This window comes from Stigmatopora nigra, chromosome 1 (assembly GCF_051989575.1).
Source record: "Stigmatopora nigra isolate UIUO_SnigA chromosome 1, RoL_Snig_1.1, whole genome shotgun sequence".
Taxonomy (NCBI): domain Eukaryota; kingdom Metazoa; phylum Chordata; class Actinopteri; order Syngnathiformes; family Syngnathidae; genus Stigmatopora; species Stigmatopora nigra.
The window spans coordinates 6,814,228-6,827,059 of record NC_135508.1 but is presented as its reverse complement, the minus strand read 5'-3'; the positions used below and the strand labels follow the sequence as shown (position 1 = coordinate 6,827,059).

General features: G+C 39.4%; 1 protein-coding gene across 2 annotated transcripts; it reads right to left on the bottom strand.

Moving 5' to 3' along the window:
• Nucleotides 1–461: 461 nt before the first annotated feature.
• Nucleotides 462–11,562, bottom strand: errfi1b (ERBB receptor feedback inhibitor 1b). Of its 2 annotated transcripts, none has more exons than XM_077719182.1 (4): nt 11,426–11,562; nt 4,811–4,937; nt 4,513–4,592; nt 462–1,703 (listed from the first exon to the last, which is right to left on the bottom strand). In XM_077719182.1, exons 2-4 carry the CDS (start codon nt 4,849–4,851, stop codon nt 892–894), a joined length of 933 nt encoding a protein of 310 aa, XP_077575308.1. In that variant the 5' UTR covers nt 4,852–4,937; nt 11,426–11,562; the 3' UTR covers nt 462–891. The 2 variants fall into 2 exon arrangements, with proteins under 2 accessions (XP_077575308.1, XP_077575316.1); XM_077719190.1 differs by having other exon boundaries at nt 462–1,700.
• Between the last annotated feature and the right edge of the window lie 1,270 nt (nt 11,563–12,832).

Sequence of the window (12,832 nt, the reverse complement as noted above, 5' to 3'; positions counted from 1 at the left end):
CCGGCAAAACGTTAGAAACAACAAAGTCACAGTGCTGCATTGACATGCATTTTCTTTAAAACATTACCAGTACATAGAGAATGTGCGTGAATGCGTCAGCAGCAGCAGTCTGTCGTTAAGAAAGATCTTTGAAATCTTTTTAAGAAATAAATATTCCTAATTGTGAATGATCTTTGCCGATATAATTCAAACGGGGCATGTTCGCCGTGACCACACGTTTGGTCGCCAGTCTTTTGGTCACCAGTCTTTTAGTTGCCAGTCAAATGTACTTAGATATTAAACTACTTAGATATTAAAGTCTCTTAGATATTCACCTTTCTCTCATGAATTTAATTTTGAGAACTGGTTTCAACAGTAAACTCTCGGCGACCAAACGTCCGGCGACCAAACGTCCGTCGACCCAACGTCCGTCGACCCAACGTCCGTCGACCCAACGTCCGTCGATCCAATGTCCGGGCTACCCAACGTCCGGCGACCAAACGTCCGGCAACCAAACATCCGGCGACCAAACGTCCAAGCACCATGGTCATGAAAGGGTCCATTGTTCGTTTCCCTCATTGGCTGACACTGACAGCCAAAGCTGTCTGATCCAGTTCTACTGGAATCAATCGACAAATCTAGTTTAGAACTGCAGTTTTTTTGGAGCCCCTGATAGTAAATATGTTTTCATTCAAATTAGTTTGAAAAGCTATTTACATTTGACCATTCTTACTTTAACCTCATTAACTGCCATTGACACAAAAAGACATCCATTTGAAGTGAACGAGACAGTTAAAAAAACCTTCTCAATTCGACGTAAATCATGAATTTCTCACAATTACCATCGAGTTTCATCTTGACCATACCATCAATACATTGAGATGAAATAGACGCCATTCCCCATCAACGTAATTAGCGATTCTGCCATTCATGTCCCAATCTGGCAGGTTCACTCAAAAGTCTCCCCCGCCGATCAGCAAACGTCATTTGTCTCGGCGGGAGCAAAATATAGTGCGTGGCGCTGGCCTTTTTCCCGTCCTTCAAAATGGGAACGATGCAGGGGGACGTCGGCACCACAGGGGGCGCCCTCTCACTCACCAACGACCTACTCACGTACTGAGGGTCTGCGGCAAAACTTTGTGTCGCTGGCATCACGCCGTTGATGTATATGGGGAGGCTTTTGGGGCTTGGTGACCGTGGTGGGCAGGGGGGAACCAGGGGGACCCTTGGAGGGATCTTGGGCGGCTTATCCTCACCCCGAGGGGTCTTAAGGTAGTTTTTAGGCGGGATGGGGATGCGTGGAGGGATTTCAGGCTTCTCCCAGTCAAATCCGGCGCATGGCGTTTCCTGGCGGCCACTGCTGGTTAGTTTGAAGTCCCCGCCGGGCCAGGAAAAGGCCGAGGGGGCGTTCCCGGGGCGATAGGCGGCATTGACTTGACCACGGTCCCCACGCGCCATCGCCGGGCAGCTTTTGGGCAAAAGTGGGCATCGTTCGTTGCTGAAGAACTCCACCTCGTTATCCGCCGCTTCGTCCGACATGAGTTCCTCGGGGTCGGGTAATGGCGGTAAAGGTTTGGTTTCTTTCTGCGGGCCCCAAAATACTGTCCATCGGTGGGAAGAACTATGAGGAACCACCTGGTCTCCTTCATGAGGGCCGGTGGTTTTCTCCGCCGGGACGCAGTAGGAATCAGAGTAGCGAGGGTTCTTCGGGAGGAAGACGTCTGCTGTAAAAAGAACAAGATTACAAGTTATATAGGGTTGGAAATGCCTTGTGGGATAGAGGTACATGGCTAGCTAGGCTTATCAATCCATTGAAGTCATCATTAAGTTCACTTAAAGCTATTTTCTGGCTTGACATTGTACAAACCATTCTATATTATGCTCATTTTTCTCATTTGGACGTTTATTGCAGTCAATGGAGGAAGAAATGTTTAAAATAAAATCCAAAACAAATGAATGGAGTTGTGAGAGCAGTGAGTTTGTATACATTATTTGTCATTTGTGAGTTACTTTTATAATTAATGTTATTTTATTTTGATTTTTTTTGTATTTTTTTTATTTTCTTATAGCTTTCATTCAATGTGCTTACTATTTAACTCAAGGGTGTCAGACTCGGGTTGGTTCGCGGACCGCTTTTAACGTCAACTCGGTTTCATGTGGGCCAGACCATTTTAGATATAATATTTAGATTTTTCTTTATAAATGGATTAAAAGAACTGGATTAAAAGCCCTGAATATTCATTTTTTATGTCCTAACAAATGTTTATTTTAGCTTTTATATATTTTTTTAGATTTTTTAAAATTATTTTTGAACTAAAAACACAGAAAAAATGAATTAAAAAATGACAAATATTGATTTAAAAAGGGGGAAAATCAGGAAATTTAATATACATCTATACTCTTCATTTGAATTTGATCCTAAAACAGAAAGTTAGCACTCATGTTTGACTTTCCCGGGCCACACAAAATGATGCGGCAGACCAGATTTGGCACACTGGCCGCAACTTTGACACATGTGATTTAACTAATTCATTTTACCCAAACTGGGCCTTCGACTTAATGCAGTCATCTTAGTTAAAATGATCTATATTCCTTTTATATTTAAAGTACTAAATAAGAGTAAGTAGTATAATTTCATGTTCTTCCTGCGTCTGCGTGAGAATAATAAATACATGACTGATTTTTCATTCATGGGAGTCCTAAAAAAAAGCCCAGATTAAAAGTCTACCATTGTCCAAATAATGCCGGACCTATCTGTACAAGGTCTCCCTATCGTAAGTTTCCTACCCGGGAGGAAACGGCTCTCAGGGGACGGAACATGGAAAAGAACATGCAATGTCTAAGCCGAGCATGGTGATAGGTCAAGCAGCGGGGAAAACAGTCGGCGACAGGCACCAAACAGGAAAGGGAGTGACAAGGCCTTAGAAAACAAGCACTTAACCCGTCATCTTTGTCGTCAAACATCAGCCACAACACCCTGATTAACGCAGAGAATGGACACTATCTTAACGGAGCTTCCCATAACTTTGACTGCGGAAACGTCCCACGTGGGACGGCAGCTGGTGGGCCGACCGACGTCGCCCCAAAAACGTATAGCGTGACGACAAACCGCGTTTGGAATGCAAACCACACATCTTGATATCAAAATGTACGAACAAATCATGAAAACTAAAACCACAAGAATAAACAAAATTCACCGGAAATGCTATCACAATAATACATAATCTGGAAAGATGACCGATAGTAACAATCGGTGGTGTTTTAAGATATAAGTGACCCAATTAAAGAGTTTTTTTTTAAGATAAGAGCTGTTGTTGAGCTGAGTTTTTTCTTCTTTTGCTTCGACTGGCAGGCAAAAATGTGAGATAAGTGAGGGAGACATTTTGCACCAATGAATCATAATATAACAAACACATTTAAATGAATTTGGATTATGATGCGGATACACTCAAAAAATAGTTTAATCTAACCTTATACTAAATTTAATTCAAAATTTGTATTAAAGTTTGATATCTTTATTCTCCTGGGTTGACTATTTGCCCCGCCTCCACCCTGACTTTCACTCTCAATGGGCTGTTTGCTTTTGTTTTCCCTTCGAAAATATTCCGAAAATGATACACAAAAATGTCCTCACAATAGGATAACGCACGACCACTTGCCAACGAGAAGTAATATATACCCCCCATACGAGTGATCGCACGCCATTCGCGCTGAGTGACGGGAAAAAAACGGAAAAAAATGCAACGCTCCACCCAGTGCTCGTAGATATCCGTTATACACGAAAGAGATGGGGCAAAAAAGTGGGCTAAAATCATAAACAGCCTCTCATGTCTTGGCCACTTAGCTTTCTCGTATCTCGAGATAATTATTTGCTCGAAATTTTACTCGCATCTCAAATTGCTCATATGTCGGGATGCTCATATGTCGATGTAGCACTGTATAGTGGTTGTTGCGAGACAGCCAATGAGAGTCAAGTAGAGTCTAGCGAGTTTCTAAAGTGAGAATCAATGCATCCATGACAATATTTTTTAAATAAAATAACAGATAAGGAAATGTATTTACTTTTTGGGAGAATTTCGTAACTTGGATCTTTCGTATCTCAAAGTATACATTTGCATATTAAAAGCTTTCATAACCACAACATTTTGTACCTAGAGGCATTCATTCATAAGTAGAGGTATGACATGTATACATATTTTTTAGGCATTTTAATGGAGAAAGATAATTTGAGACCTACTTTTCGAGTTACAAACATGGTCAAAGAACATTTTAAATTTGTATTTTGAGGAATAGCTATATAACAAAAAGACAAACAAAAACAACCACTGCATTTTAACAATGAAAACTATTTTTTGTCATGCGCATTTGTTAAGAAAGCAATAGAAAAGATTATGGAAAAAAATGTTTTCTTTAAAAAACAGAGGTCAATCTGTCTGTTCCTCAAAACCAATCTTCCTTCATAAAAATGTGTCTTTTACTCACTTAAAACATTAAAAGAACCAAATAGAAAAGGTAATAAGAAAGGAGACTTACTGTTGCATTCTCGGATTATTCGTTGCTCGGTCTGCGTCAGATTTTGCTCCCCCTCACTGGTGGCCAGGTCCAAAAACACGCTGCAAAACAAGCGTAGGGCGTGCACGCGTCAATCATTTGTGCACGTAACCCGTCCGAAGTGAGTCATTAAATGCGGCGTAGCCTGGATGACGACATGTGGTCTGACCCAGGATGTAGTGAGCCAGTTAACTCACTAGACGCCTTACGGCAATATATTTCCATCACCTATTTATTGGTCAGTGTCATCCAATGATTTGTTAAATATGAAGTCAAGTACCTGCTAAAGTCACGCTGTGTCCAGTAGTTGTTTTGGCTCATGTTGTGATGTCAACAAGGTAGTGGCTCGCTCACAGAAATAGTCAGATCTTGCCATTTAACCCATTATGGCTTCCATAGAACCAGTGCTGTTGAAGGCAGAAAGTGAAAGAAAAGTTAAAAATCAAGGTCAATTATTTAAAAATATATTTTTGGTTCGTCCCCAAGTATTTTTGTGTTGAAGTAAGTCAAAATATGTCGGGGAGGAAGAGTAGAGTAAACAAGCAAGCAGACCAAAAGGTTAATACGTACACAAACTAAACTTTTCAGGTGTAATGATTCCCAAAGCTGTTCCATTTGCAAATGGACAAACTATAAAATAGTTTCACCTAAAATGTATGTACGCATTGCAATGTGTTGTGTATTTTGAACTTTATTTTTATTTGCCTGTCAAATGTGAAAATAAAATGTGGAATGAACATGTATAGTCAGTGAAAGAGGTGTCAAACTAACACGCGTACAATACAAATCCCTGATATTAAAATAACAAAACATGGATAAGTTGATTTTTTTTCCCTCCAGGACTACTCTCATAAAACAATTTCATAGGGGCCGGGCCATTTTAGATATAATATTTAGATTTTTTTTTTTTATAAATGGATTAAAAGCCCCGAACATTCATTTTTTATTGGTCTAAAACAATGTTTATTTTAGCTTTTAAAATATATTTTTAAATTTTACAAAATGATTTTTGAACAAAAAACTGAAAAAAAAAAAAAGAGTAAAAAATTACAAATATTGATTGAAAAGGGTGAAAATCAGGAAATGTAATATACATCTATACTCTTCATTTGAATTTGATCCTAAAACAGAAAGTCAGCACTCATGATTTACTTTCCCGGGCCACAAAAAATGATGCGGCGGGCCAGATTTGGCCCCCGGGCCGCCACTTTGACACCCGTGCCCTAAGCTGTCCTATTACCCAATCAGCAGCAAAATATCCATAAATTTGATCCAGCCTCCATCCCAACAACAACAACAAATACTTCCATGATACCTTTTTAACAAAAATTACTTCCAACTGCCGATTTGGGAATGGCTGAACTCAGGGCGGCAAACAAACAAACAAATAAATCCAGCCGCGTGTCAGCTTAATGCAGGACAATCGCGCAAGCTCCGGTCGGGTCAGATGTGGGAGGACAAGCAGCATCAGCGGGTGTTCGCCGCCCTCCTTTTCTCGGCGTGGCCATGAGAGCGTGCAGTATCCGCCCTCCCAACAACAGTGGCCGATTGTCTAGCATTCTTGTGAATGTGGTTGATAAGCTACACCATGCTACATCCGAAAGCACTGCACACTGCCAGGCTTTCTTCAAATCCTTGGCCTGATCCAATAATAGTATAGTAGATGATACTTTGGCTCATTTATATATTTTCAACTCATTGACAGTGATGAATGTCCAGTTCATTTCACCTGCAAGGGTTTGCTATAGTCCAATGATCACAATGCAGGAACATGATGGTGAAATATTAGAATAATGTGTAATGAATGCTCTTTTAAAATGCAAATATTCATCATGCTTGTATTACATATAAAAAAAAAAACTATTGTGAATGAGCGTACATTCCTTCTCCAATCAGTCCAGGCAAATATTTCTACTCGAGTAAAAATGCTGTTGGATTGATAGAATACTTTTCAAAGTAAAAATAAAAAAGTGGGCCATTTGAAATACTTGAAGAGTTATTAAGTAACTTATGTGTGTCCCTGTGTGTTAGTCTGTGTGTGTGTGTGTGTGTGTGTGTGTGTGTGTGTGTTAGTGTGTGTGTGTGTGTGTTAGTGTGTGTGTGTGTTAGTGTGTGTGTGTTAGTGTGTGTTTGTGTTAGTGTGTGTGTGTGTGTGTGTGTGTGTGTGTGTGTGTGTGTGTTAGTGTGTGTGTGTTAGTGTGTGTGTGTTAGTGTGTGTGTGTTAGTGTGTGTGTGTTAGTGTGTGTGTGTGTGTGTTAGTGTGTGTGTGTGTGTGTGTTAGTGTGTGTGTGTTAGTGTGTGTATGTTAGTGTGTGTGTGTGTGTGTGTGTGTTAGTGTAATGTGTTAGTGTGTGTGTTAGTGTGTGTGTTAGTGTGTGTGTTAGTGTGTGTGTTAGTGTGTGTGTGTTAGTGTGTGTGTGTTAATATGTGTGTGTTAGTATGTGTGTTTGTGTTAGTGTGTGTGTGTTTGTGTTAGTGTGTGTGTGTGTGTTTGTATGTTAGTGTGTGTGTGTGTGTGTTTGTATGTTAGTGTGTGTGTTTGTGTTAGTGTGTGTGTGTTTGTGTTAGTGTGTGTGTGTGTGTTTGTATGTTAGTGTGTGTGTGTGTGTTTGTATGTTAGTGTGTGTGTGTGTTTGTATGTTAGTGTGTGTATTAGTGTGTGTATTAGTGTGTGTATTAGTGTGTGTTGGTGTGTGTTGGTGTGTGTTGGTGTGTGTTGGTGTGTGTTGGTGTGTGTTGGTGTGTGTGTGTGTGTGTGTGTGTTAGTGTGTGTGTGTTAGTGTGTTAGTGTAAGTGTGTTAGTGTAAGTGTGTTAGTGTAAGTGTGTTAGTGTAAGTGTGTTAGTGTAAGTGTGTTAGTGTGTAGATGGCTTTTTTTACAGACGTGTACAAAAAGGGAAAAACAAATAACTATTTAACAGATATAATCGAGCCACTCTCATTGTCACCAAGTGGGAATTGAACCCAGACTGCCCACACCAAAGTCAGGCAGAAGAACCACTGCGCCATCAGGTGCCTAGGGAAACCTGTATGTATTTCAATATTTTGTTCATAGTTGCAGTACCACAGTTAGCCACCAACCTGACACAATATTGCTCTTTTGAGGTGTGTCGTATTAAGGGATGCATAAAAAAACATCCAACAACTCAAATGTAAACAGGCTCCCACACAACTATTTGGATATTTATTTCATCCAAATCCAGCCAGTGAGCCTCGGAGATGGAGGAATTGTAGCGCCAGTTGGCTCGCTCGGTGTGCATGAATGGAGCCACTCTCAGCTATAAATGGGCCTTTGTGACACTTTGGAGTGCAATGAAGCAGGGCTTTACAATGCCAGTGAACTTTCCCATGAGGTGAGGACAGAACATAGACCACCGGACGGAGTGGGCATAGAAATTTTAGCGGAACAACCCCCCCTCTGAAGTCAGTGGCTGCCATTGACGGTGAGAGATGGCCATTAGGACACTAAGAGTCATTCATATGGCACACTTATTAAACTAACCTACTTGAGTACATGCGCACTGACTAGAACAGGGTTAGGGAACCTATGGCTCGAGAGCCATATTTGGTTCTATCAATGGGTTCATATGGCTCTCCACTAACCTGTGAGGTAAAATATGGAAAGTGAGAGAGCCGAGTCCCAAATGCACCAATAGGAGTGTCACGTTGACACTGCGGTGTTGAGATTAGCTCTAGCACCCCTTTAAATATAATATAGTTTTTCATTACTCAACTCATTAATACGGATTGATTAGCAACAGCATAAGAAAGTTGTAAAAAGAAATCAGAGACTTATTGTGATTAAAAAGTGGTGAAATGACAAAAATAATCGCACATTTTTATACATTTTTACTTTTAAATTCTGAGAATGGTTCTTTAGTAATAACATTAGAAAATAAGAATAGTTTATGACTCTCTCTTTCAAAAAGGTTCCCGACCCCGGAACTAGAAGATAGAGATCAAAACATACAATTCAAAATTGCCATGTGACAGACAATGTGATTTAATGACTTCACTAAACAAAGTATTACAATAAAAAAGCACTTGAGTTGTACAGCTTCCAGTAGCCTAAAATGACAATGTCACTAAATGTTCTACACAATATGTAATTTCTATTGTTATACTCCAGGAAATAGCTGTCCAACAGTAAGTCATTGTATGTGAACTTCCTCGTCATTCATGCATTGCTAATAAAGTGTTTGCGTCAAACTATAAAATATGTAGCAATACTTGGAGAGTTTTCATCTATTGAAGGGGTGGTCTGGAATGTAAACCCTTATGAAAAGAGTCTCAAACAAATACTAGACGTCTCTTCTTTAATAGCTACCCGCCTTCCTACAAATAAGCACTTTTTATCCTCTTCAACCCATTAAATAAACGCTACATGCCTGGAAAAAAAACCCACGCAAGCACAGGAATAAAAATGTCAAGTTCAAACTAAGAGGAACTTTGGAGAGAACTGACTTCATTTAAAGCAAAAAATAAAATAAAATAACAATACCACCACTCATATTCATGCCAATAGTCCATTGCACTCAAGCAAAGAAATACTATTGTAATATTACAGCATTGTTACCAAATGAAAATCGTCCACATATTACTGTATATTCACAACTATAAGGCGCACTTAAAAGTCTTAAATTTTCTCCAAAATAGACAGTGCACCTTACAATACAGTGCGCCTTATAATACAGTGCGCCTTATAATCCAGTGTGCTTTATATATTGAAAAAAAGTGTCATTAATTGAGGGTGCGCCTTATAATGCAGTGTGCCTTTTAATGCGGTGCACCTGTCAATGCCTTATAATATAGTGCGTCTTATAATACAGTGCGCCTTATAATACAGTGGGCCTTATAATACAGTGGGCCTTATAATACAGTGGGCCTTATAATACAGTGGGCCTTATAATACAGTGTGCCTTATAATACAGTGCGCCTTATAATACAGTGCGCCTTATAATACAGTGGGCCTTATAATACAGTGGGCCTTATAATACAGTGGGCCTTATAATACAGTGGGCCTTATAATACAGTGCGCCTTATAATACAGTGCGCCTTATAATACAGTGCGCCTTATAATACAGTGCACCTTATAATCCAGTCTGCTTTATAAATTGAAAAAAGGTGTCATTAATTGAGGGTGCGCCTTATAATGCGGTGCGCCTTTTAATGCGGTGCGCCTTTTAATGCGGTGCGCCTTATAGTCGTGAAAATACGGTAACTATTTTTTTAAGCTAATTACTATTAATAGAAATAAATTTTTACGATATAAATGCTGTTTTATCACATTTTCATTAAAAAATGATCAGCAAGTGCACTAATGATATCAATAATAGTTATAAAACTAATTTAACTATTTTTTTTGTTTGTTTTGGAGATTTTTGGACCAAAAAAACTATTCTTCAAGTCAAATTGACCTAAAAAGATTGATTAGAAGTGAGATTTGAAAAGGTGGCGAAAGTAAGTATGTATTTTCAGTCAGTAAGTAAGTATTTTCAGTTATCGCTATTAAAATGCTGTGATTTCTATTCTTGTTAAATAGGGTGTTTCTGGTTATGCCTGAACATAAAACATAACTGAAGGGTTAACCAATGTCAATATGAACAATGATGCAATATTAGGATTATTTCTTTATTTTAATTTCCTCACTAGTTAATGATCGGTTAATCGCGTAGTCTTAATCGGAATGAATGGGTGGGAAACATTTCAACGCCTTGAATAAATAGTACATTCTGAACAAAAACAGTAAGTAGGACAAAAACTTCATGCACCTTTTCTGGTATTTGTTTTACAGCATTCCAAAAAAAACAGAGACAGCTTCAATATTAATCAAAATGAAGAGTGGCGTGAAATATTCTCAACAATGGCCGTATTAATAGAATTGTTATGTCACCTTTAAGGATGATTCATGTCCAAATTTTTGTCTTCTTGGTGCAAGCACGATGTGTGTTAACCCCTTATATGGAAGCCATTTAATTCATTAGCTTCTTTCTGACGGCTTTGGGTGTCCAATCTAGTTTGACTGCCAATCAAAGTCCTCCTAGCATAAATGAATTTGATTCCAATTGCTGTCCTATTGCAGGAAATTAGTTAAAAAGTAAGTATTTTTTTAAATAGCGTTATTGAAGACCATTAGTAGAGTGTTTCAGTGTTTATCCATTTTAACTTGATGCTATTTTATTATTATTATTTATTCATAAAAATAGATAGTACATAAAATAAATAAACATTATAATTTAGACATTTGTGAACATCAGATTTTGGGTCACATAATGTACATTTGAATATTACTAAATGTTAATATTGTGGACAAATTGACCAAAGAATGAGGTTACATTTTTTATCAAAAATCAAAATTACCCATCATTTACTGAAGTAAATAAAATAGGAAGACTTTTGTGAGAGTGGGTATATTTATTTTTTCCTCCTAAACACGTTGATATTATATTTGTACTTAGTTAATATTATAAATAGTCTACTCTACAAAGTGTGTGTAAGCGGTCTCTAACATGAAAATGCCCGAATCCCCCTTTAGACTGCATATATGTACAGTAGTGCCCCTAGCGGTGAGTCTCAGTCATGCAGTCGTGAGTCGACTATCGTTAGCGGACGTCAAGCGAGTCATTCATAATTTAGGCGAACTCAAGCACATCCTGACACGAATAAAGTTACACCATCTGGACAACTCTCAGTTAAAACCCCACCATGAGATGATAACTAAAGTCATCCCCCTCCCATATATTCGCCGTAAATTCACTCGAGGAAGACGTAATTCAAGAAAATCCCTGCTCCCCTCTTGACATCGGAATGGCGAATGTTCAGCGATCGCCCTAAACTATGAATACGTTTCATTTGATTTCTACGAGATGAACATTAAGAAGGTTTTGAAGACTCACCGACTTGGAGGCCATCTGAGCTCCATCTTTCGCTCGTAGCCAGCGCGGAGCCAGCCATGTGCATCAGGATGTACTATAAACAAGAATGAGAATGAGAAGTGAGCTCATTGTGTCTCCGTGACGTCAGCACGTGGCCTTATATAAATGCCTTGGTGCGCTTGAAACTCCACCCCAACCTCCTCTTAAAGGGGCAGCACTCCCTAAAAGTCAAAACACCAATTGCCTCATTTTAAATCACGACTCTTTTACTGTGATGTCACACGTACCAAAAACCTCAGATTGCACCAGTAATAGTCAACCCTTTAATGGCATTGGACCGGGTTGAGGCATTGAAATTGGCTGTGTTGGGACTAGGGTTATGATACATAAACAATGGGCAAACTACGGCCCGCGGGCCACATCCGGCCCGCTAGGCCTTTTAATCCGGCCCGCCGACGTTGTCCAAATAATGTTTTTTCCCCAAGATGGCACCGTCGCGCGGAAGTCAGTGGCAGTAGCTCTGTCCACTCTTATTTGTTTTTTCGTGTTTACAGCCCTTTTATGTTTTTTTTAAATTACATTTTAATATTTCTTAATACATTCCTTTTTACTTGACTTTGTACTTTATACTTTTTACTTTAATGATGAGTGATGAGTATGTTAATACTTTAGTCCTCTTTTTATGTTTATGTTTCATATGTACTGTTAACGGATGCACTTTTTTATATGTATCGTATCTTGTGCTGACCCGGTCCATCTGTCAAATTTTTAGAGTCAATATGGCCTCTGGGCCCAAAAGTTTGCCCACCCCTGATATAGAAACACGAAACGAGACAAAGTATAGACAAAATATGAGAAGAAGCAAAGAGTCGCATTCATTTTGGCTAGGAGCCACATGCGGCTCAAGAGCACCCCTGGTATTTAGTATATGATATGGCCTGGCAGGGGTGCACATGTCCTGTCGCTCTACTCATTAGTATCCAAACTATGCCACAGGGGCCAACTGTAGTCTTCTGCAACGTTCATTCATTTTCTGAATCACTTATTCTTACAAGGGGGTGCTGGAGCCTATCCCAGATAACTACGAGCACCAGACCCTGGACACCCTGAATTGGTGGCCAGCCAATTGCAAGGCACAAGAATATTAAGGACAACCATTTATGCTCATATGTCCATGTTTTTTGGGGATGATGAAGGGAACCAGAGTACCCAGAGAAAACCCACGCAAGTCCAGGGACAACATGCAAACTCCACACAGTGAGGACCCACCTGGGAATCCAACCCTTTGACTCCAGAACTGCGAGGCTGGAGTATTATGTAAACTCAGTGGTCATTGGCATAGTAAGACGCACCTCCATCCATTCATTTTTCAGCACCACTTATCCCCGTCAAGGTCACAGTGTGCCTGAGCCCATCTGTTTATATATA